The sequence below is a fragment of the Tiliqua scincoides genome, chromosome 1, assembly GCF_035046505.1.
Source record: "Tiliqua scincoides isolate rTilSci1 chromosome 1, rTilSci1.hap2, whole genome shotgun sequence".
NCBI lineage: Eukaryota > Metazoa > Chordata > Lepidosauria > Squamata > Scincidae > Tiliqua > Tiliqua scincoides.
This window is the reverse complement of record NC_089821.1, coordinates 63,870,316-63,894,787: the sequence shown is the minus strand read 5'-3', so window position 1 is coordinate 63,894,787 and position 24,472 is coordinate 63,870,316. Positions and strand designations below refer to the sequence as shown.

Below are 24,472 nucleotides of genomic sequence, written 5' to 3'. Positions count from 1 at the left end.
ATGACGATGCCCCTCCTCAGAACCCTGCAATTCTAGGTGTACATGTGATACCACTGATACAATCTCAATGCCAATTACATAGAGACCACTCATGCAACTTCTGTCTTAAAAAGGGGGTAGAAATAGCAACATCTTTCTCAAAAAGGAGGCAGAAATTGCATTAAGCAGGATCTCTGGTTCACCCATTCATTGGGGGAAGGGAACTGGGAGAAGGGAGGTTAGCTTGTTTCTCCATCACTGCTGATAAAACAGTGAGAACTGGGGCAGTGATAACATGAAAGGCACTGAGTTGTATGAATTTTCTACAATTCTGTTGGGATGCTTTTCCTAACCTCAGCATGAAAGCTTGTCTCGCACAAGGGTTTCATTTAGGGAAGATGGTGGTCCCCTCCCAATTGGTGGTTCAGGAGCACCTGTATCTCTGATTATTGCAAAGATATAGACCCAATCTCACTAGGGCCTTATGGTGCCAGAACATGTATTCCAGCAGTATAAGGCTCTTTATGGCTTTCACAAAATGTGACATGTTGTTCACCACAGCCTGCCCATTGTTGCGAGCAGAAAGCGGCCAGGTCTGCATGCCAGCAACTGGAGGATGCCTACCAGTGCTGGTAGAGGGTAGACGGCAGTAGAATGGGAAGGGGGAAAAGGGACGGAGATGGGCGCTGGGAACATGGTGGATCAAAGCTGATAGGGGGATGGTATCGGTGGCAGATCTGTGGCAGATATCCTACACCCTCCCCCAGGTCCTCTTGAAGTTGCACCAGCTAAATCGCTGGCACAGGTCTAAGTAGAACCAGTGGGCTGGCAAGGGCAGGATAAGGGGACAAATGTTTCCTTACCCTAAGGAGACTTTTGGGGCCTGAAACTCCCCCCACAGGATACAATACACACCCCACTGGTGTGGCTGCACTGCCGCACAGGGTGTTATGTAGGATTAAGCTGTAAAAAAATGAATCATAACAAATCCTCTTGATATTCCATTTTGGGGGAATTTAACCCAGCTATCCCTTTTGTTATTCCCCCTGCCAGAAGCCTGATATAGCCCCCCCATCTGAACCCAAGATCTACAGCTATTACTCAAACAATGTGTAGAAATCACACATTTAATTACAGTGATAAAGTAACCTACTGTTATAACTCTGTCCAACTTTCTCTCACCATAAGAAAGGTGTTTAGGTTTTAACTCAATACGTTCAAAGAACAAGAAATACTCATGGATGAAACAAACCTTCCATTCTCATGATCCTATTCCCTAAATACAACAAGAACAGATGCACAATAAAATATTACACAGATGTGGGAATAGTTTAAAAAAACATCAACAATCATAACATTTACCTAGTGAATCCCAAATTCCTCCTTGGTCTATTAGCTGTTCTCCATGATGCATCTTCACAGCAAATAAGTTCATTCTTATCCATGCAGATATGCATCACGCCAGGCTTCCCCTGAATCTTTCAAAGAGCTGCAAGACAGTGCAGAGGGTTCAATTAAGCAAAAAATAGGGGACAATATGCTTTTTGCACCAACAAATAAAGCTAAACAAACCATTTTACTTTCCTGCTACATGTGTTTGATCAATTCATGAGCAGCTATTTCACTCCCATTCACCACTCTTCCTACCTTGTCAATGTTGTAATGCTTATGGTGATCCAAAGCTGCATTTCAAGGTATCCATATTTGCGAAAAAACTTGTATCATAGTTTGGAGAACACAAGTCAGCATTTAGATTACAGGTATAGCCTTGGTATCTGTGAGAGATCTGTTTTTGAAACCCCCTGGATACTGAAAACCGCAGATATCGAAATCCAGTTTTGGCCCTTTAAAGCCTCTAAAGGCAAACAGAGCTGTGCCATACATGTCTGCCCATGGCCTCTGCGGGCTTCAGAATGACCTAAAAAAGCTGAAAAAACAACTTCCAGTTCGTGGAAGGAAACCAGAAGTGACATTTTTAATGCCTTATAAGACATTAGGAGGCCCGAGGAAGCCCTCCAGGTCTTCGGAGGATTCAGGTGGAGCCATGTCTGGCAGATTCACAGATGTACAGGCTCCACCTGTATACACTAAAATTATAAAGATAAGCTAGGAGGAAATAGCTTGAAGAACAATTATAGGATAGCATACTATTGAGAAAGAAACATATCTAGCATTGAACAAATCATGTTTAAATTAAACCACAGTTGAAAATATGAGGTGCATTTCCCTTAAACGTCCTAATCCAGCAGTTCTCAAACTCTCAGGGAGAATTTGAGCCCTAGTAAGTGTGTGCAGGGGCAGGGGAAAGGCAGTGACAGGATCCGCTGGATTGTGCTGCTTTGGAGGGGCACAGGGGCTTGCTGCCACTTACCAGAGCCTGAAGCAGCCTCCCGGGGGTGTGGGGATCCTTTGTGCCAGCCTCCACTGTGGAGACCCTCAAAATCACAATTGTGACCACTTCTGGTTTTGCATTCATTAAACCAGAAGTGGTCAAGTTTGCAATTTTTACTGACTCTGCAGCATGGGGAGCCCTGTGGAGGCTGGCGCAGAGGCTTTCCGCACCCCTGGGAGGCTGCTGCAGGCTCTGCTAAGTGGCAGCAAGCCCCTATGCCCCTCCAAAGCAGCGTGATCCGGTGGATTGTGTTGCTGCCTTCCCCCCTCCCCTTAAGGGGGCAGAGGCCAGGGCTCTCTGGTTGGGGCATCGCGACACCCCAGTTTGGGAACCACTGCCCTCATCAATTCTGTCACTACCAGCTTCAAATCTAGGAAACATCATTTCTCAATTAGTAGTTTCTACACCTCTAGCCAGAACAACCATGTTTCTAGAAGTTGTGGGATAAAACCCTAAAGAACTTTATAAGGTAAATAAGAGGCAGAAGTGGTAGAAGGAATTTGGATTGAGACTGTGACAACAAGGAGGGTCTATGTGTAACTCTCTCTCTTTTTGGCTATTTTCCTGGTGAAAGTTTCCTCTCCCAAGCTTAAAGGTACATGCAGGTTTTGCTTTGTGGGGCAAATTGCAGTTGGGTGATGGTAATGGTTTGATTTTAATTATTAAAATGGGAGAGGGGCAAGAGTTAATCTCCCCACCACTGCTTCTTGCAAAAGTTTAGAGATGAGATTTGAAATGTCTCAGCTGCCCCAGAGATAAAATTATTGGGAAAAGCAACTTAAACCAACACTTTTATGCATTAGATTGGAATTGTAATAGAGTCAAACTCTTTAACTAAAATTAAAGTGTCCCTGAAGTGCCGAATTACCTGGTTGGAATCCAGATTTGTCCAACTTATATTGCTCATCTGCATTACGAATAAAACACAATTTCCTGCAAGTGTTCCTCTCTGGTTCAGAATATAAAATAAGATTCTGTGCACGTCGCGAGCATTCAGCAGATTAAGCAACCAAAACCAGCTGCTTTGTAGATGGCATATACCATCAAAATTTAAACCTAACTCTCAGTGAATGTCTCATTGGCTGCTGTAAAGTATGTAACCGAACCACACAACAAAGCAGCTTTGTTTTGTGAGAAGCTTCTCCATTTGGGTCAATTCTCTTGATTAGTTCTTGTGGAACATGTTATGTGGTCATCTTTCAGATTCATCTGTATATAAAACCCTCTCTTGTTCCTGAAAGTGTTTGTTTGGGGAGGGGGAATGGTTGACTTCCCAAGTAATTCCGTCACAGTTGGTGCTGGGAACTATAATTCTCTGGGACAATACAACAAACTGTATGCATGTGGCACCATCAGTGAGTTTGGGCTATTGTTATAAGTTGGAAGAGAACTCTCTGAAAACAGATCTTCCTTTTTCTGAAAAAGTGTGTAATTATTAAGTCAATTCTGAACTGAATTGAGGGGTGTTTGCCCATCATTAGCTAAAAACAAGTTTCCATTTGTGCAGTTTCATGTATGATCAAAAGAAAACCTTCACAACAATAATTTCTGCAACTACAGTGAAATAACTTCTCTGGAGCAGTATCTCCAACTTAAAACTAATTACACAAACAAATAGTGTGCCAATGAAAATTCCAAGCTTCAGCATCCTGTAAGCCTCCCTAACAAGCTTAACTAGAAACTGTCTTACTGTCGAGACTGTATCATCAATACTGAATTACATGGCCCAAAGGACTGACTTGGCATGACAGTTCCCTATGAATATATGCCAAAATGATATAGTTGTCCCCCTAGATCCATGGATTTGGTTTCTGCAGTTTCAGTTACCAGTGGTTCTCCCGATGTCATCTGGGAAGCTCCTCCCTCTCAGGCAGGCAGGTCAGGTTACAGTCTTCTTGAGGGGAGGGGCTCCCTCAATTCCCCAGACTGACCTTACCTCTAGGCTCACAGTGTGGCAATTTATTCTCCCACCACAGCCTTAGCCCACGAAAAGGAAGCGACTCAACAGTGAGGCACACGTTGCATGAGTCTGAAGGAAGGCATAGCTGTGACTGAGGCCTGTTCCTCGCCAGCACCAACTCTAGGCTTCCGGAGAGTGCGCAGCACAGGAGTCAGTAGGACAGTTTCCCTGAGTCCCCTTTTTTTCTTCAGCTCTGTCTCTCCTTAATGGCCAACACTGCAGGGGGGCCCATTAATGCACCTGTCCCTCGCCATGATTCTGGCGTCACTGATTTGGAAGAGCTAGCCAGTACTATCAAAAATAGCATTCAGGCTAGTTTATCCTCCAGCATAGCAGCTGCCCTAAAGGGAGTGGCAGCCACTGCAATCCTGGTTCAGGCCCCCCCCCATCCCTGCCAGGTCCACACCTGAGGAGCAGGAGGAGCCTCAGTCCCCTCCTAACAAGAAGCCCAGTCCTCAAGTGGCCACAGTACTACTTCTGCACTTCTGAGGAAGTGCAGAGTATCCTCGACTTATACCACAGGATGTTCCTCAAGGCTACACAGCTCGCACTGCTCCCTTCCCCTCAGGAAGCAAGTACTAGTTTGAAGTGATTTTTTGGTCTTTTTGACCAAAGAAAGGTCTCTCTCCCACCATGTCCTTAATTAGGTGCTAAGACTCTCAACGTTGGGGGGGGGATTTGTACCTCAGAAACTGCTGCTATAGGATTGTTAAGCTCATGCCTGGGCACATTCCACCTCTGTTTCTCAGCTGAGGGGGTTTTTTCAGCTTGTTCCATCAGGCACGTAGGCAGCAGTCCTAAGAAAACACGAGGCTGCTGACCCAGTCATCCTTAACTGATGCGCCAAGTCCTAGCTGGGACTGTGTTAGTCCTTTGCACCTCAACACAGTGAGGCAGAGGGTTCAAGAGCTTACAGGCCTCTTGGAGGGCCAGGCAGGCTTAAAAGAAATCTCAAGCCCAGCCTGTTCCAAGCTCCCAAGTTTTTCTCCAGTGTTTGCCGAGGAGTGCTTTAAGGGTGCCATTTTATGAGTCATAGTTCCCTAAGGCTTCCAGGGGTGCGACAGTCAGCATGCCTGAAGTCTCTGCTTTCCTGTATAGAGGCAAGTTCCCTTTCTCCAGGACACTGTTTCTCAAACTGTGGGTCTGGACCCATTAGGTGGGTCACGATCCAATTTCAGGTAGATACCCATTCATTTCAATATTTTATTTTTAATATATTAGACTTGATACTACCATAGGATGTGACTGCATTTGGGGAAATGTTACAGACCTGTACTTTTAACAAGCACTACAGATATTCTTTTAACAATGATAGTCAATGGGACTTACTCCTGGGTAAGTGTGGTAAGATTGCAGCCTAGAGTTGTGAAAAATTTTCCTGCTTGATGATGTCACTTCCAGTCATGATATCACTTCCAATGGGTCTCATTCTAAAAAGTGGGTCCCAGTGCTAAATGTGTAAGAACCACTGCTCCAAGGTATTGGGAAAGTGCTGATTTGGCTGAAGGGGGATTTTGGGATGCCCGAGGTAGCTGTTCCTCTCCCAGGACAAGATTCCCCAGCTGCAGGGCGCCTTGCCAATGTCCCAGAAAGTACAAAATTTAGTGTGAGGCTGGGTCGAAGAGTGTGTGGACCAGACGCTGGCTGACAAATTAGGACAGCTCATGGAGACTAAGCAGGAGATGAGAGGATAGGACTTTAGTCCCAGAGGTTCAAGCGCCAGCATTCACCTTCCCCCATCTTCACTGTGTCTCAACTTCCTCTAAGGGGTCTCCACGTAAGAGGCGCAAATCCCCATCTCCCTCTTCATCTTCCCTGCCTACATCTTCTAAGCCTTATAGGTGCAGTTAACATAAGAGGGCTCCCCCTGCTAAAGGTAACTGGCTTCTTGAACAGAACACCTCAGACTCCACATCCTCTAAAGAGGAAGGAGAACTCCTGGGGAGGAAAGAAGCCGCTAACACAGAGAATAACTTGCACAGATTTTTCCCAGTGAACCTATTTCCTAAACTGTTATCTAAGGCAACTAGGGAGGCTGGATAATCTTCTGCCTCTGTCACTCTAACCAGGCCGGGGGGGCCAAGTATCTCTTTTCCTCAAGGTCCCATCAAGCCACCTGAGGTTCCCCTTCTGGAGGCAATTAAGTCCATCTTGGAAGTGGAATGGGCAATGCCATCTCAGAAGAAGCATACCTCCTAATTTCTCTGTAAGCTTTATTCTCTGCCTTGGAATACTCTACATACCTTGAAAGTCACCACAGTTGATGCTCCCATTACTGCCTTGCCTTCCCATGCTGAGATATAATCAGAGGGTGAAGGGGGAATCAAGGGATCCTTGTGATAAAAGGGATAGAGGTGGTCCTCAAGAGAGCCTTGAAACTTCTTCCCAGGCCCTCAGGGCAGCTGCAACTAACTCCTTAATGTCTAGAGTTACTTATTTTTTGGGCAGAAGCTGGCCAAGACAGACCCCAACCTATCCAAGAGTGCCAAAGATACAGTGAAGAAAATGGCTCTGGCAGCAGTCTTTTCCACAGATGCCTCTCCTGATTCTTTTCAATTTACTGCAAGATCCGTGGCATCTGCCTTAGTGGCTAGGAAAAACATCTGGCTCCTACATTAAGATTTCAACACAGGCTCCCAAGCCAGATTGGTCACCCTCCCCTTTGAGAAGAATAAACTTTTTGGGAAGGCACTAGATCCCATTCTCGTTGAGAACAGGGATAAGACAAGGATTTTGCCCACACTTTGAAAGGACAATTCCAAATATAAACACCACCAGTACTTTCATGGTCACAAGCAATCCTTTCATCCCAAGGGCCAGTTCAAGTTTAGATTGGTCCAAATTTAAACCCCATTGTTCCTCATTAGGAGGTTGTGACCCCAGAGGCACTGGGAGACCAGCTTGGGGACAGTTAGCCTGACTGGGATCCAAACCCTGCATCCTCCAGGGCCCAGTTCGACAGGGTATGTAACTCCAGACCTGAGTATTTAGTAGGACCCTGTCACCTGGGCCCAGCCCCAGCATGGGCCACCTTGGGAGCAGGGGTCTCCTCAGGAGCAAGCAGCAAGTTCTGCCTGTCCCTGGCTCTCATGTTGAAGGCCTCCCTGACAGTAGGGCCTAAGAATAAACTAGTCACATGGCCAGAAGGGGTGGGGCTGGCTACTGGGCTCATAAAGAGAGAGAGAGGTCACTCCTCTCCTTGTGCCTGCAGCATGGAGGGGAGACCATGCAAGGTGGATGCCTCGCCCTTTCCTCTCCTGTCCCTGGCCTGGAAGAGGTCCTTGAGGCCCTGGGCATCATGAAATGGACCTGGGAGCTCCCAGGGATGGAACCCTTTGGGGTACAAAATGGGTGGGAGCTGGCCCAATGGGAAGGAGCACCACCTACCCAAGACCAGTTCAAGCACCCAGTGGGTGCCAACAGCCAGCACCCGTGGGAGCAACCAGCCCTCCTGTGAGGAGGAACAAGAGGTGCTCATCTTAGGGGTACCCTGTTTCATAACAGGGGCCCCATGAATGTAAAGGCCTTTACACAAGTAAACCATTTCTGCAAAGCCATCCATCCAGTCTCTTCTGTCCCCCTGGCGACCCCAACTGTCTGATGCCAGGGTAAGCACCCCCTGACTGGCATCCCCCCAGGGGGAAGGGCTCCACACTGCAGCAGACAGTACAGACCTCATCACAGGTGGTCTTGTACTTATGGGGGAACAGAGATTAATATGCGAATAAGTCTTCTGATGGCAGCGCATCAGGAGGCACTTCAGGGCTTTCCTATCCCTCAGCTGTTCAGACTGCTGACAGAAAAATGGGAGTGGGCCACTCCCTCTAAAAGTAAATTGGACTGGCTGTCACCAGAAGACAGACCAGGCCAAACAGCAACTTCACCCTCAGATGTTCTCATCACTGAACAGGAAGTAAGGCCACTGATGCTAGACCTGTTGGTGAGCCAGCACTACAATCAGCTGCAAATATTCTTTTCCAGGGGTAATGCCAAGATTCAGAGGGGATGGATGCCATTCATCTCCCTTAGCTTGGGGGCATTCTGTATGACTTCCTTCCCAGCTGCAGGAGAAATGCAGGGAACAAGACAGCCACTCTTTATAGCCTTCATAGATCTCACAAAGGCTTTCGACCTAGTCAGCAGGGACGGCCTCTTCAAGATTCTCCCCAAGATCAGATGTCCACCCAGGTTCCTCAGCATCATCAAGTCTTTCCACATGGACATGAAGGGCACAGCAGCCTTTGATGGCTCCACATCAGACCCCTTTGACATCCGAAGCGGAGTGAAGCAGGGCTGTGTTCTCGCACCAACCTTGTTTGGGATTTTCTTGGCTGTCCTGCTGAAGCAGGCCTTTGGAACTGCAACTGAAGGCATCTATCTCCGGACCAGATCAGACGGAAACCTCTTCAACCTCTCCAGACTTAGAGCAAAGTCCAGCTGAAATGTCTGCGTGAATTCCTCTTTGCCGACGATGCAGCTGTCACTACCCACTCTGCCAAAGATCTCCAGCAGCTCATGTTCCATTTTAGCAAGGCCTGCCAGGATTTTGGACTGATGATCAGCCTTAAGAAAACACAGGTCATGGTTCCGGGTGTGGACTCACCTCCCTGCATTACAATCTCTGTGCATGAACTGGAGGTTGTCCATGACTTTGTGCACCTTGGCTCAACGATCTCCGACATTCTTTCTCTAGATACAGAGCTAAACAAACGCATTGGTAAAGCAGCTACCACGTTTTCCAGACTCACAAAGAGAGTCTGGTCCAACAAGAAGCTGACGGAACATACCAAGATTCAGGTCTACAGAGCTTGCATCCTGAGTACACTTCTGTACTGCAGCGAGTCATGGACTCTTCGCTCACAACAGGAGAGGAAACTGAACGCTTTCCACATGCGCTGCCTCCGACGCATCCTTGGCATCACCTGGCAGGACAAAGTTCCAAACAACACAGTCCTGGAACGAGCTGGAATCCCCAGCATGTATGTGCTGCTGAAACAGAGATGCCTGCATTGGCTCGGTCATGTCGTGAGAATGGATGATGGCCAAAGGATCTCCTCTATGGAGAACTCGTGCAGGGAAAGCGCCCTACAGGTAGACCACAGCTGCGATACAAGGACATCTGCAAGAGGGATCTGAAGGCCTTAGGAATGGACCTCAACAAGTGGGAAACCTTGGCCTCTGAGCGGCCCGCTTGGAGACAGGCTGTGCAGCATGGCCTCTTCCAGTTTGAAGAGACACTTGGCCAACAGTCTGAGGCAAAGAGGCAAAGAAGGAAGGCACATAGCCAGGGAGACAGACCAGGGACAGACTGCACTTGCTCCCAGTGTGGAAGGGATTGTCACTCCCGAATTGGCCTTTTCAGCCACTCTAGACGCTGTGCCAGAACCACCATTCAAAGCGCGATACCATAGTCTTTCGAGACTGAAGGTTGCCAACTACTACTAGCTAACAAGAAGAGGACAGCAGAGGAAGCTTTTTGGAAAAGGAAGCAGACAGTGAGAACACTAGACTCATCACCGCTGGAGAAGGCAACAGTGAGAATGCTAACAAGGAAGTGGACAGCAGAGGAAGCAGACAGACAGTGAGAATGTTAGACTCCACTTCGTGTTAGCATTCTCGCTGTTACCTCCATCACGCATAAGACCTATCTTTGAAGCCTCACTGAGCAGCACCCCAGAATGCCTTGTGGCACCACAGTAAGTATAGGGTTCACTTCTATCTGCAGTTTTGGGTATCCACAGTAGCAGCAGGAATGTATCCTCTGCAGAGATGGAGGGGAGGTGCTACTGTAAATGCAGATCCATTTTTCTACAGAGGCTAGTCCATCTTAGTTTATACTGGATAAGAGTGAGGGACAGTTGTTCTATGGGGAAGAACAATGAATAGTATGGCTGTATGCTTGTATGATTAAACTATAATGGTGTAGTGGTCTGGGAATTAGACAAGGAAAATCCAGGTTCAAATTTCCACTCAGCCATGAAGCTTCCTAGTGACCAGTCACTGTCTGGGCCAGTCACTATTTCTCAGTCTCATCAACCTCACATGGTTGTTGTGAGGACAAAAGGAGGAAAGGAATTTTGTATACCACTCTAAGCTCCTAAGAGGAAGATCAATACAAAACATGATAAATACTAAATAATCCTTCTCCTTATCAGACAATGGCCTGCACATCATTATTAGACAATTATTTTCTAATACAACTTTAAGCCCTCCTTTCTAAAGAGGCATTTTTTCCATTCTGGATCATGTTGGACCAAGTCTGGACCATGTTGCATACTCCACCTGTCTCATTTTTTGTCAGTTCTCAGAACTCCCTACATACTGGTTGCTGTCCTCACCTAAACAATAAGACTAATGAATGCCTCTCTTCTATCACTACATTCAGCAGAAGGAGAGGCCATTAGTGGCTGAATCGAGCACCAAGGATTTCCTACATGCTCTTTAACTTAGCTCTAGATCCCAAGAACCTTCCCTTTATTGTACACTTATTTATTTATTTGATTTATATTCACTTCCACAGCCTTCTCCCACACAAGTGGGACCTGAGTGGGGCTTGAGCAAGGCACTTCTCAGATTGCTTCACCACTGTGTGAACAGTCTGTCAGAGTTCTCTTCTTATGCATATCAGCTGCACCGTCCCAGGCATGAGCCAAACACTGTGGGTGGCCAAGGTGCATAATAGCATAAGGATGCTGCCAAACCCTCCCTTCTAGGGAGAAATAGGGAAGAAGTTACAGAGACCTTCCTATGCCTTGGATCATATGGCAATGAATTGGAAAATGGAACAGATGCTTAGTTAAAATATTAGCTGCTTATTAAGGCTGTAGCATTTCTTGTACTTTTTCTTCATTTACTTCTTGCTATGCAACAACATTCCTGTCATACTTACCGTAGTATATCCCTAAAGGCAGTGAGCAGAGGCTTGCACTGATAGTCCATGCCATGCCTGGCACAGAGAGATTTCACCAGAGGGGCTACCTTTGAAAAGTTGTGTCGAGGCATTGTAGGGAAAAGGCTGTGAAGATAGCAAAAAATACAGAAATCATAACTCCTCATTTACACTCAACATGCCAAAGGTCCACACATCTGAAATGGGACAATCCCCTGATCCTTCTCCAGTCGAAGTTTGATGGTAGACTGCTTCTAGTTTACCTCTCTAGCCTGGAACAGGAAAGGAGCTGGAGACTAGTATGTGTGATGCGCCAAGTACATACGTGCAGCAGCCCTCCTCTTCACCGTGGAGCTAGGGACAGGGTAGGGAAGCATAATGCAACTATGGAATGCCTGGAACACCCCCATAACTACACACCATTAAGACTATAACAACAACAAAAATCATTATATAATTATAATATAATTATAATTTCTTCTCATTTATTTCTACTTAAACTCATAGTACTTCATTTAAAGAAGCTCATTTCATCCTAAACTTTTGAGTGGCTTGCAAAAGTTTAAAACAAATGTATCTAAACTGACAAATGAGATTCAAAATTACAGGCGTCTGTCCCCCCCATATCTGTGGGGAAGCCATTCCAGGCAACCCTGCAGAAAAGGAAACCACAGATACAGGGGAACCCTCTACAGCATACCCTACAGAAGATCCTAGCTATCTTCTGCTTTTTGGCTGGGGAAGAGCTTAAACGACCTAATGGGTTTGTGGGGGGGGGGGGGCATGAGCCCATTAGGTCCTTTAAGAACTTTCCCCAGACAAAAATGTCCTTGAAGGAGAAGGTTACCTCCTGGCAGCCTTGCCCTTTAAGAACAAAAGCTAGCCATAGGTTAAGAGGAAGTGGTTAAGGTTCACTTCCTGTTTTTGAGAAGAGACCAGGCTGCCAGGACAGAGCTTAAAAGTTGCTGTGAGCTGCTAAGCTCATAGCAACCTAGTTTAAGCAAGAATTTCGTCCCTTTTCCCCAGTAAGTTTGAATATGAGCTACATACTGTTTCTGAGGTAGCTCTTGAGAAAAATGGCCCTAGTCATCACCATACGCCCTATGTCAGTGGTTCCCAAACTTTTCAACAGTGACCTCCCCTTGTCCTCCATGGTGGGTTACAATGTGATGCTCATAGTGGTACTAGAATGCCTTATTGGGACCCCCAGAAGGCTGTTCCAATCACAGCAGGCCACAAAATTGCCCACAGAAGCGACTTCTGGTCAAACTGTAAGTTGCGCCTGCAAGCCATAAGTCACTTTCAGTCACTTCTGCAGGCCATTCTGACGCCCGTGAAGGACAACAGAGTGGGTCATGGGACTGGTGTAATCTAGAAGAGGCCTCGGCACCACTAGGACCATCACGTTGGGCCTATCACACATGGGGTTGCAACCCACCAGTGGCTTGTAACCCACAGTCTGGGAAACGCTACCCTAGATAAATTTCTGTTTCTCTCCTACTGAACCTGGTTGCTTCTTTTTGGCTAAGGTCTTTTTGAAAAAAAAAACACACTCCTGCTGATGCTATTGCTCCTGCTGTAGGCAAAACCTCAGAGCTCCACTCCTTGCGGATCCACACCAACAGCACCCCTAACCTTGATCTTATCTGTCATGTGAACCCACACCCCTGGTGGAATAATACAAAGGATTTTATTCCTTAGATAGTCTTACTTACTGGTGCTCAATCTGGAAATTCAGATGACCAGTGAACCAGTCATTGAACAGGGACTGATCCACATTGCATGTTGCATAGAGCTGTGGGGAGAAAAAAGAAAATATGGGAGGATAATGGATGCCATACTCGTTTCATGCATTTGAGTACCCATGAGAAGATTCTACATCAATGAGACATAATTTTTTGGCTATTCCATTTCATTTTTCCTCCTGTATGATCTTAGAGGAGCTGTTGCCAGGAAAAGCACTTTTTTACATTCTCAGCTTCACATATAACAGACCCTGTGCTTGTTATACTACTAACAATATCTGGATCCTAAAAGTTAACATTTAAAAATTTAACGAGTCTGCAACCATTTCATGACAGGGAACAGTGACAGCCATGCTTCCCCTTTCCTAAAGATATTACAGGGACTGTGCTTCCTTAGCATTATTGTCTTTAAAAAGCAGTGATATGCAAAATTCCTCATCACAATTCATAATTGGCTCACAACACAATCCTATTCCAGCTATAAAGCACATTGGTGACACAGCACAAGTAGGCAGCACCAGTCTTGAGGCCTGCACCACCCTGGCGGCGCTGTATCCACAGGCCCAGCTTCCAGCATAGGTAAGTATGCCACTGAGCAGTGTAGGGGCAGGGTGTATTTCAGGGTGGGGGAGGACAGAACAGGATGGATCTGGACCAGGAGGGGGCAGGTTCAGTAGAGTAGGCCTTTGCCACATCCTAACCCCCTTCCCGAGTCTTGCAGCATTATACCAGGCTTCTCAGATTTGCGCCAGATCCAAGCAGCCCCATAGGGCAGGCTGGGACTTTAAGCAGTATAAGGGGAAAAATATCCCCTTACCCCAGGTAGACCTCTAGCCTTCTCCTAACATGCACTGGATATAGGGCAGGCCATGTGGCCTGGCTGCACTAGTGCAAGTAAGGACTGAGCTGTCAGCCTCTGATTTTCTTGGAGAAAATTTGGGCTTTTGGGGGGAGAATTATCCTCAGAAAGACCCAGATTGAGGAGCTTCTTTGATATTGCTGCTCCTTTGCTAACAGTTTATCTCTTTCCCCTCACTTTCCTTCTCAGGGCCCAATCCTATCCAACTTTAGCAATGCAGCTGCAAAGCAGCCCCAAGGTAAAGGAAATGTTCCCTTCACAGGATGCAGCACACACCCTGTTGGCACAGCTGCAACAGCACTGGAAAGTTGGATAGGATTGGCCCCTTGGTAAGTTACGGGGCAGAAAGAGAAATGACAGCCGGAACCTTGAATAAGATTCCTCTTAAATTGCTATAATTCTTCTCTTTAAGGAAGGCTTCTGCACACAATTTCGAGTCATTATACGCAGAGCTGGAACTTGGAGAATATGTTGGCTTGACTTATAACAGCTCAGAAATTTTGAAAGTGATATTAAGAAAGTGATATTCACAGAAAAAATATCCGCTCACTATCTCCCTTAGCTTCAAAATCTGCACCATCACTACTCAGAAAGTGTCTATCATGAACCACACATTTAAACAGCTGGAAACAGCCTTACCTGGGTAGACATCCAGTCCATGTTTTTATCATAATCAATGTTCATTGGGATGTGATTCATTTGTGAAATCCAAATAAACCAGACTGACTCTAGAAACCTGTGGGATCAAATTTGAATTGAATAAATTCACAATACCCACACATTACCAGATTAGTAACTTTATTCAGCGAGTCAATCTGAGGTTCCCAGATTCATATTAACTGATGTTCCCATGTTCACATTAACTGTTTGCTAAGGACTATTTCACATATTACTATAGAGAAGCATGCATACACAGTAAAGATCTAAATAAATGCTCATTGCAACAATATGAGAGGTAGCAACATCTTTTTTGGTCTCAAGCACACTGCAGGAACACATCACTAGGCTAACAACAATGCATGAAGTAAATAAAAAAGACATGTAGCACACTTACACACTATGTGGGTATAAGTGCATGCACACTATGGAATATATACCAGCTTCAACTACTATAATGTGTGAAGTAGCACTAAGAAAAAGCCCATTCAAATGTGAGCAAGACTGCTGCTGCCCTAATCCTTTTCTCCAGAATTGACTCCATTTATTCAAATCTGTTATTACAGAAAATTCATAACATGGTTGACTTCTAGTGTTTTCCATGTTGTTCTCCCATCTTTTTAAAAGACCTGATTTGTAGTCATCTTTGAAGTGGTGATTACATAGGTATAGGTACTATATATATATATATATATATATATATATATATATATATATATATATATATATATATATATATATATAGGTACCATATCTACCAGGCATAGGTACTATTCATATAATAGCACTATTGATATACATGACATGTGACAGAGAGTGAGAAACCACATTCTTGCCTCAAGGGGCTAACAATCTAGATACTAACACAAAGTAAAAACTGAAAGATAGAGAAAAGATGGAGACAGGGCTAAACAAGGAACCATATGCTATTGTTTTATTTGCATATGTTTAACTGAGTTACAGTAGGGATCAGGAATGGTGTGATTTGGTGTGATGCCAAATAGCTATTTGGTATGATGCCAAATAGCAGGAAAAAAACCTGCCTTCCTGCAGACACGCGGATTTTAAGGATGAAACGACGAAAACCCGTAGATTGTCAGGAATCAGAAATTAAGGCTTGGAAAAGAAGGGCTTGCCCTGCATTGAAGCAAACATTGAGCCAGAACTTGATAAACCTGGCCCAAATTAAATGCTCATCTATATTGCCCAGCCTCCAGACATAAGCCTGCATATGGAACACAGTGAGTTAAGCCAAAGATCTTATATAAAAAGGTTGAGAGAACTCTCTCATCATCCTGGTTGAAGGCTGGTAGCCAAATCTGAATCCTGTAAAGGAGTTGGGCTGAAGTTTTGGCATTAAAAATACACAGAGCTACTGGAATAACTGAATTTCCTTTTGATTAAAAAAGCGTAATATGGCCTGAGATGAAAGTTTAGCAGAATTAATCGCCAAAATGCGTTGAGGGACCCATGACAATTTGTAATGGAAATTCAAACCCAAATACCTAAACGTCTTAACTTGTTGGATTGCCTTGCCATGGAAAACCCAAGTTGTTAAAAAAGATCAGCTCCTTGGCATGCTCAATCACCAAACCAGTCAAATAACATTTCTCCTCCTTCCTTTTCTGGGTGGGTGGGTGGGTGGAATTCTGTTTTCTGTTAATGTGCAATTACTATTTTTAAAAACAAAAAACAAACTTAACTCTGATGAGTAAGCAAAGTTCTGAATAAAGGTCTGATCAAAGCAAAGAGGTTCTAGTCTAAACAAGTAAGGGTGCAATCCTAACCCCGACATAAGCACTGACATAAGGGCAATGAAGCTCCAAGGTAAGGGAACAAACATTCCCTTACTTTGAGGAGGCCTCCGTGAGTGACACCCAACTGCAGGATGCAGCACATGTCCCACTGGCACTGCTATGCCAGTACTGGAAAGCACTGACATAAGGGGTTAGGATTGCGCCCTAAGTGATTGCACCAAGTCTAGAAAAGTCATGTGCAGAAAAAGGTAAGGAGGAAGGCAGCACCTGCTGCCACCAGGGGGACAGATACCAGACTGCCAGAGTTGGGCTCCTACCCCAGTTGGGTTCAGTCCCTTGGGTCATTCCCCTTTCTCTGACACAGCAAAACAAAAGCAGGTGACTAGCTCAGGAAAGGTAAAAGGCAGACAGGTAGCTTGGTGCACCGCACACACATAGAAGCTGAGGCTGGAGTGGAGAATCTAGACATATTCAAATATCTGCTCAGCTATGAAGCTTCCTGGGTTGACCAGTTACCATCTCCCAGTCTAATTATCTCACAGGGTTGTTATGAGGAGAAAAAAGAAGGGGAGGAACTATGCACAGCACCCTAAGCTCCTTGCAGACAGGACAGTACAAAAATGTGACTGACAAATGATTATTAAAGGAATTCAAGAGAAAGTCAATGCTGTTCAGTTTTTTTCAGTGAGAAAGATTTGTTCAGTCTCATTTTTTTTCCAAAAGAGACTGTTGACACTAAGACCAAGGGAACAAAATAACAACCCTTTTTATGACTAGTACACTCGCATGTGGATTACCTGTCTTACTTCTAATAACATTTATTCCATTCCCCCCAGAAAATCATTTCTCAAATTCCACTGAAGCAAATGGGGCTTACGTATGAGTTAGCATACAGTGAAGCTTACTGTAGGGCTGCAATTCTATATCAGCAATTTCTACCCAATTTTGCCTTTATCATACAGATGAATCTTATAGGACTGTTATGGGTAGTACAGCATTATAGTAAGTCTTGCGCAAAGCCACTTTTAGTTCCAGCTGATCACAGAAGAGCAATGACTCAGCAGCACTAAAGGATTACCTTTAGCGGAAGGTACTCAAAACAAGTGAAAGTAAATTGTGAGCTGCATGCAGAAGGGATGTAGATAGTAGCAGGGAAGAAGTCTGTGGCCCTTAAGGGGGGGGGCTGTTGTCACCCCTCAGGATGGTTCCTTGAGTTCTGCCTGGATTAGCCTCTGGATCCCCCTTCTCCACAAGGAGGCCTCAGAGTATCCAAGAAGAGGGGGCTCCAACCACCTTTCTTTCTCTGCAAGTCAGGGGGAGGGGTGAATTGCCTCCATGGGCCTGTCTGACTCTTAAGAGGCCACCAGCCCTTCTCAGTCTCCCTGTGGTTTATAAAGCACTCCTCATTGCTCCATCCACTTCCTTATTTCTGTCCCGCCTCTTCATCCCACCAGACCCATGCCTGGGGCCATTCCTGTTAGCTTGAGTTCTGAGTGATGCAGAACCAAAGCTTACATGTTGGTTCAGGGAGCAGGTGCAGAGCAATGATTCAGCAGAATCAGCAAGCACCTGGGACAGGCACACCCTGGGTGTGACCAAGCCAAATACTGATTGGCTGAGCTGACTATATGAGTTTAGTCAGACGGAGCCTCAAGTGCAGCAGTAGGGGAGTTGATGGAGTAACTGTGAGACTGCTGCCAGTGAGTGAAGAGGCTGGATACTGTATGTATGTGATATTACTGACTTATGGACTGAACCTTTGACTGTGTATTATTGGAACTGATTTGGATTTACTATACTGGAACTGACTGCTCTCCATGCTGACTCTTGGACTGTTAAATGACTACTCTATATGTGATATCCCTTGACCAATACAACTGCTGAAAGTACTCTGCTGTAGTTGAAGTGTTGTTCTTGCAACCTGCTCATACTGGGACAAGACTGGGAACCTACACCAATCCTCTTATAATTTTATACAAGCCCCCCTTAAACCTTAACAATTCCCACTTAATGGGACTCTTTACCCCACTAGATAACCTTGGCAGTGAAGGCATGGCTGCTACAGAAGCCCCAATAGGGCATGCCAGTGCCAAAGTGAGTCTGCTCTGTCAGCAACAGCTTGCAGCAAGCTGTGCCTCCTCTGTGCCCTCACCATAATTGGATTTCAAACATAAATATTCAATGCCATTTTTTTAAAAGGTTTATTGTAAAATAATGTATTGATCAAAAGGCTACTGCTAATTGTACATTTTTTAGATATGGGCCCTAGACCTTTTAGACGGGCCCTAGGTAGTTAAAGGTTATATTAGTAATGTTAAGAACACAAGTTCAAAAAAAGCAGATGGAACCCAGGCCTGTAGAAGCATCATACTGGCTAGTTAATTCAAGGATGTTTTTAAGAAAGTTACACGTGGCCCAAGTTGCCCATATTTTCTTGTTTTCCTTTCCTGTATGATCCAGATTACAATGAAAGGAAACTTAAACTAAAGAGCGGCCTGTGCCCATTAATATTAAATCCAATAGCAAGCATCTTTGATCACGCATAGCAGACCCAGCCCAGGGAAACTTCTGACTACTGGCCCACTAGCCCATTTTCCATCCAAGCAGGACATATTTGACATGCTTCCAGTCAGACCAGAACCCAAATTTCTAACACGATGGTCGAAACTGTACTGTTCTGTCTCTCTATTCATTTGAATCTTGAGGAACTGGTAAAGCAAAGGCAGGGTGATTTCAGTCCTCAATGATCTATGTTTTTAGACAAACAAAACACAACAAACATGGGTCTCTGTTATCAACTGATATGTTTTAAGTTCAAAATCCAGAGAGCATACTCAGGATCTATTAGCAGTTCAGGCACAAATAACTGGTGCTAAAGTGAGTCTGAATATGTACTCTTACAAACATGGATTTCAGAAGAGCCTTGATGGATCAGGCCAAGGTCCACTAATTCAAAATTCTTTGCTAGAATACCAGCAGTCAACAAATGCTTAGTTGTCACACCAGAAATTGGTCAGTGGGTCATCAGTAGACCAATCTCTACTCTCTGCTCACTCTTGTTTGTAAAGGACTGAGCACAGGAAGCATCACCATCACACTTTTCATATGGGAACATAAGGAGAGTCCTGCTGGATCAGGCCAAAGTCTCATCTAGTCCAGCTTCCTGTATCTCACAGTGGTGGCACACCAGATGCCTCAGGGAGAACACAAGACAGCTGAATCCTGCTGCCACTCCTTTGCATCTGGCATTCTGAGATAGCCTACTTCTAAAATCAGGTTACACATACCCCGTCATGACTTGTAACCTGTAATGGACTTTTCCTCCAGAATTCTGTCTAATCCCCTTTTAAAGGCATCTAGGCCAGATGCACCACCACATCCTGTGCCAATTAGTTCAAATCCAAACTGTTCAAATCTAAGCTGTCAATATCTAAGGCAGGGGTGTCAAACATAAGGCCCAGGGGCCAGATGCGGCCCATGGAAGCTTTTCATCTGGCCCTCAGGCTCTCATCTGCTGAGCAGTGCTGAGGTGTTACATCTGAAAGGGCAGCCCACATGAAAATTGGGCTCTCTCATATTTTGAAATATGATCAAGATTTGAATACTTTCTCTTCTGTCATTTGCAGCTAATGAGTTCCTAAGTGAGAAAAAGTGCTTATTTTTGGTTATGGCCTGTTTACTGACATCATTTCCTGCCTAATGACATCACTTTCAGCCCTCAGCAGGCATCATAAATGCTATTAGGCCCTTGGTTTGAAATGAGTTTGACACCCCTGATCTAAGGTGTTCCAGATACTTAAGTCAATCTCTGTAACATATCTGGTATAATGATTAGACCAGACCTTCAATTATGCTATTAAAATAGGACAAGAGGGACATTTTCTCCCTGGAGCCATAGTTTCCTAGAACCTGTAAGATATTGACAAAGACTTCTTTTGATAGTATTTTGAATAAGCAATCTAAATTTATGGGATCAATGAAAAATGGGATAAGACTGTAGTGCTCTCTAGAGTCTGCTATAATACAGAAGCATGGTGACTGTTTATGAATGAAGACTTTAACATGAAATGCCTAGAAGACACAAATTATAATGGATAAGAAAAGCCTATATTCTCAGGAATTTGAGATTAAACATTAATAGTAAATGACATGAGAGCTCAACAGTTAAATGAATTCTTAGGGTTACCTGGACAGCCAATAATACACCATAAAATACTTAAATCCCATAAGAGGGACATAGCTGAGACAGATTCTGATATTGAAGGTCACGATCAAGGCAAGTTCCTGTCAAAGATGAAAAAGAAGATAATCTTCACTAAATCACACAGTAGCACTGAGCCAGGAGACTGCACACAAAGTAGGCTCTCCCTAGCATTGTGTTCCTGGAAAATGGAAAACATACTTACCAGCCACTCTTTGCGCTTGATTGAGAAGTAGAGTATAGACAATTGGAAGAAGGGAACTAGCAAAACTGGGCCAATGACTGTTGGAAGAAACAAAACGTGCAAAAACTTTTGTATTTGTTACAAATAATCAACCCCCCCCCCAAAAAAAATCCAACAATACACACACAAAACAAACAGCTGTAGCATGACCAAGCCCTTGTTTCTGGTCACAAAGAGTTATGTTCTCCCAATGTCCCTTAAGAGGTATTAAATCAAAGGTGACATGGTATGTGATAAACAAATGTTGTTATTGCTCTCAGTGACAGGGATACTTACTGGAGAAGTACTTGTGTTGATAGTTGTAAGGCATGAACTTTTTTTTCTGCATCCCAAGCTGTGAAGAAAGAGAGATCAGTAGCTCACCCAGGCTACAGACATCCACTCAATCACTTACCAATCTGAAGGGGCAGCATGGCGGACAATATCTGCTTAAAGATCAGTTGAGGTACCTGTACCTTCGCAATCTATGGTAATGTTGGCAGTAAGAATAGCATCTGGTGGGCAATCACTGGACTATGCTTGCCCTGAGCTTTGCAGTTTCCTGCTGAAAATGAATCCAAATAATGCTGAAGAAAGGATAGCTAGTAAGTTCAGCGACCTGGGGATGAATACATCTGTCACTGACGGGATTCACCTTCTCTACAGATAGCATCTTACAATGCTTTTGGAGTCATCACAGCTTCTGGAGTATCAGGTTGTAGCACTGGCCAGGAGACCCTTTCACCATCTAGTGAGGACGCTGGAAACTTATTTTATTAGAATCAGACCAAGAAAGTCATTCAAACTTTTGCAACTTAAAAGTCTTGGCTGCTGTGATACATGTTCAAAGTATAGCCAACTGAAATTGAAGATGGCCTATAAATTATGCTTGGGATGAATTAATTTTATAGTAACTAGTACAGCAGTCCAGTAGTATAGCTGGGGGGGGCAAAATGGTACTGCAGGTGCTGCAATGCGCCATGTAAGCGGCCCTTCCCACTCACCACCAGAGCCATTCCGGGCAGTGATGGCAACACACAGGTGCTTGCCAAATTAAGCAGCATCTCCTGCGTATTGCTGTTGCTGCCCAGAATGGTTCTGATGGCAAGTAGGAAGGTCACTTAACATGGTGTGTTGCAGCGCCTGCAGTACTTACCAGTGCTGGAAACTCGAGTCAGTGACTTGAACTTGAGTTGCGAAAATGCGTGATTTTGGATGACTCAGTGACTCATGAGTCGCATGAGTAGAAGACTGAAAAAGAGTTGAGTCAGGGCCCCCTTGACTTGGCCCTTGTCCCCATGCATGCTGATTCCAAGTCTGCCTGTATCTGAGAGTGCTTGCTTACGGTTTTCACCATGTGGAAAACCTTGTGGGGCCAGCATTCTGACGGCAAGCAGAAGGGAGTTCCAGCCAGGAGACAGGAAAGGTTAATGCAAGCAGGAGTGGGAGGTGGGCTCTATTTTCCCATCTCTGGAAGGAAGGAAGGAAGGAAGGAAGGAAGGGATGATCACTGGGCAAAGGATCAGCATTCTCATATTTCCATTGGCTGAGGGAGGGCAGGAGGAAGAGCTGCAGAGGAGGGGCAACCCTTATTGAATGGTTGGAGCAAATGGGATTACTTGTGAGTAGGGCTGCCAAGGATCAGGTTGTCCTGGTAAGTCTCCCAGCTGCTGCTCATGACCCTTCTCCTCCCTCTTGCTGCTTCTCTCCTGCCTCTCTTGCCATCCCTCCCACCCCTTCTGCCCTGTTTACAGATGGGTGGGAACAGCAGAGGAGTGTTCAGAGAGCTCTGACATACACACACACTCTCCCCAGCAGCAGTCCCGTTTTTTTCCACTTTTTAAAGGGGGGGCGACGAGTTCATTCAAGTCACAAAAGGGTGACTCAGCAACTCAGAAAGCGCCCCCGTTATGACTCTTTTTCGAGTCGAGTTGTGGGGGGCAGTGACTCAGCGACTCGACTCAAGTCAAGTCACGCTGGGTTTTCCCATCCCTGGTACTTACCAGTTGGCTCCCCTCTAGCTATGCTACTACAGCAATCAGCAAAGAATCAGCAGTTAGTACAGCATTAATTAGTTTAGCGATGAGGGCAGAAATAAGTTTAGGAGAACACAGTAATTATGCAGTGCAAGCTTATGCATGTAAACCCAATTGCTGTTAATGGGACTAACTCCTATGTATGTGCTAGAAGACCAAGTCTACAATCCTGTGCACATTTACTTGGCAGTAAGTTCAATGGGACTTACTTCCAAGAAACTATGAACAGGCCACTTTGTTAATCTTATTTCTATTCAGGCTACTGGAATACAAATGAAGAAGATGCTTGATTGTACAGTCTGCTTAAATTAAGCAAAACTGCAAAGAACGCTGAGAGTAGCCTGATATGAGGGCAGCCTGCTAAGGAGCAGACACAACAATTTTAAGAACATAAGAACAGCCCCGCTGGATCAGGCCATTGGATCATCTAGTCCAACTTCCTGTATCTCACAGTGGCCTAACAAATGCCTCGGGGAGCACACAAGACAACAGGAGACCTTCATCCTGCTGCCATCCCTTGCACCTGGCATTCTGAGGTATTCCACTTCTAAAATCAGGAGGTTGCACATACCCATTATGGCTTGTAACTCGAAATGGATTTTTCCTCCAGAAACCTGTCTAATCCCCTTTTAAAGGCATCTAGGCCAGATGCCATCACCACATCCTGTGGCAAGGAGTTCCACAGACTAACTACAGGGTGAGTAAAGAAATATTTTCTTTTGCCTGTCCTAACTCTCCCAGTACTCAATTTTAGTGGATGTTCCCTAGTTCTGGTGTAATGTAAGAGGGAAAGAGCACATCTCTTTATCCATTCTATCAATCCCTGTATAATTTTGTATGTCTCAGTCATGTCCCCCCTGAGGCACCTTTTTTCTATACTGAAGAGCCCCAAACGCTGTAGCCTTTCCTCATAAGGGAGGTGTCCCAGTCCAGAAATCATTTTAAGTTAATTAAGTTGTTAAGTAAGAGTATATAATATTGTATGTAGTATTGCTTGTTCTTTATGTGCAATAATGCCCCATAGATGCAAGATGACTGTTTTGACAAAGTAAAGCAAGAATTCTGAGGTACTACTTTCATAATAAACATAAAACAGTACTAAAAGTTTGAATTGCTACATAGTCAGCTGTATGCGCTGTTTGGAATAAACATTCTGTGGCCCAATCCTATATGGATACCAGCACTATGTCTTTCATATCTTAAACCCATCTTGGCAATGCCACACGGACGGCGCATCAACACCGATATAAGGGCCAATTGCCAAGCCTGACCTTCCCAGTAACACCCCAGCATCCCGTCCTCCCCATGCCCACACCAGACCTGCACGCCAGCCTGGAAAGGTTGGTGCATACTTATCCATCCGCCAGTGCAAAAAGGCCCAATCCGGCCACTGGAGGCCGGCGCATGTTCATGCGCCAGCCTCCCTTCTCTTAAGTCGGTGTGAAAGCATTTTACAGCACTTTCGCTACAATGATGGGCTGGCGGAAGGGACTTGTGTCGGCCCAGGGTGCCTTTTGGATTGCACCTTAAATCTATCAATTAAATTATATTGATAATTATACTGATTAATAAGCAAATAATTTCATGCCAATCAATGAAGATCGATTTAACTGGGTAACAACTCTGCTCTCCATTGTTCACACATATCTGAACATAAGAACAGCCCCACTGGATCAGGCCATAGGCCCATCTAGTCCAGCTTCCTGTATCTCACAGTGGCCCACCAACTGCCCCAGGGAGCACACCAGATAACAAGAAACCTGCATCCTGGTGC

General features: G+C 44.9%; 1 protein-coding gene across 1 annotated transcript in view; it reads right to left on the bottom strand.

The window, feature by feature from the left end:
• Positions 1-1,348: 1,348 nt before the first annotated feature.
• The window catches only part of LOC136644171 (acyl-CoA (8-3)-desaturase-like), a 43,341-nt gene continuing 20,217 nt past the window's right edge, over positions 1,349-24,472 (bottom strand). The window contains exons 6-12 of the mRNA XM_066619772.1: positions 20,960-21,017; positions 20,645-20,721; positions 20,425-20,522; positions 14,464-14,560; positions 12,936-13,015; positions 11,221-11,346; positions 1,349-1,468 (exon numbers count right to left, since the gene is read on the bottom strand). Of these exons, the coding sequence (XP_066475869.1) occupies positions 1,417-1,468; positions 11,221-11,346; positions 12,936-13,015; positions 14,464-14,560; positions 20,425-20,522; positions 20,645-20,721; positions 20,960-21,017 (588 nt within the window). The 3' untranslated portion in view covers positions 1,349-1,416. The remainder of the gene's footprint in view (positions 1,469-11,220; positions 11,347-12,935; positions 13,016-14,463; positions 14,561-20,424; positions 20,523-20,644; positions 20,722-20,959; positions 21,018-24,472) is intronic.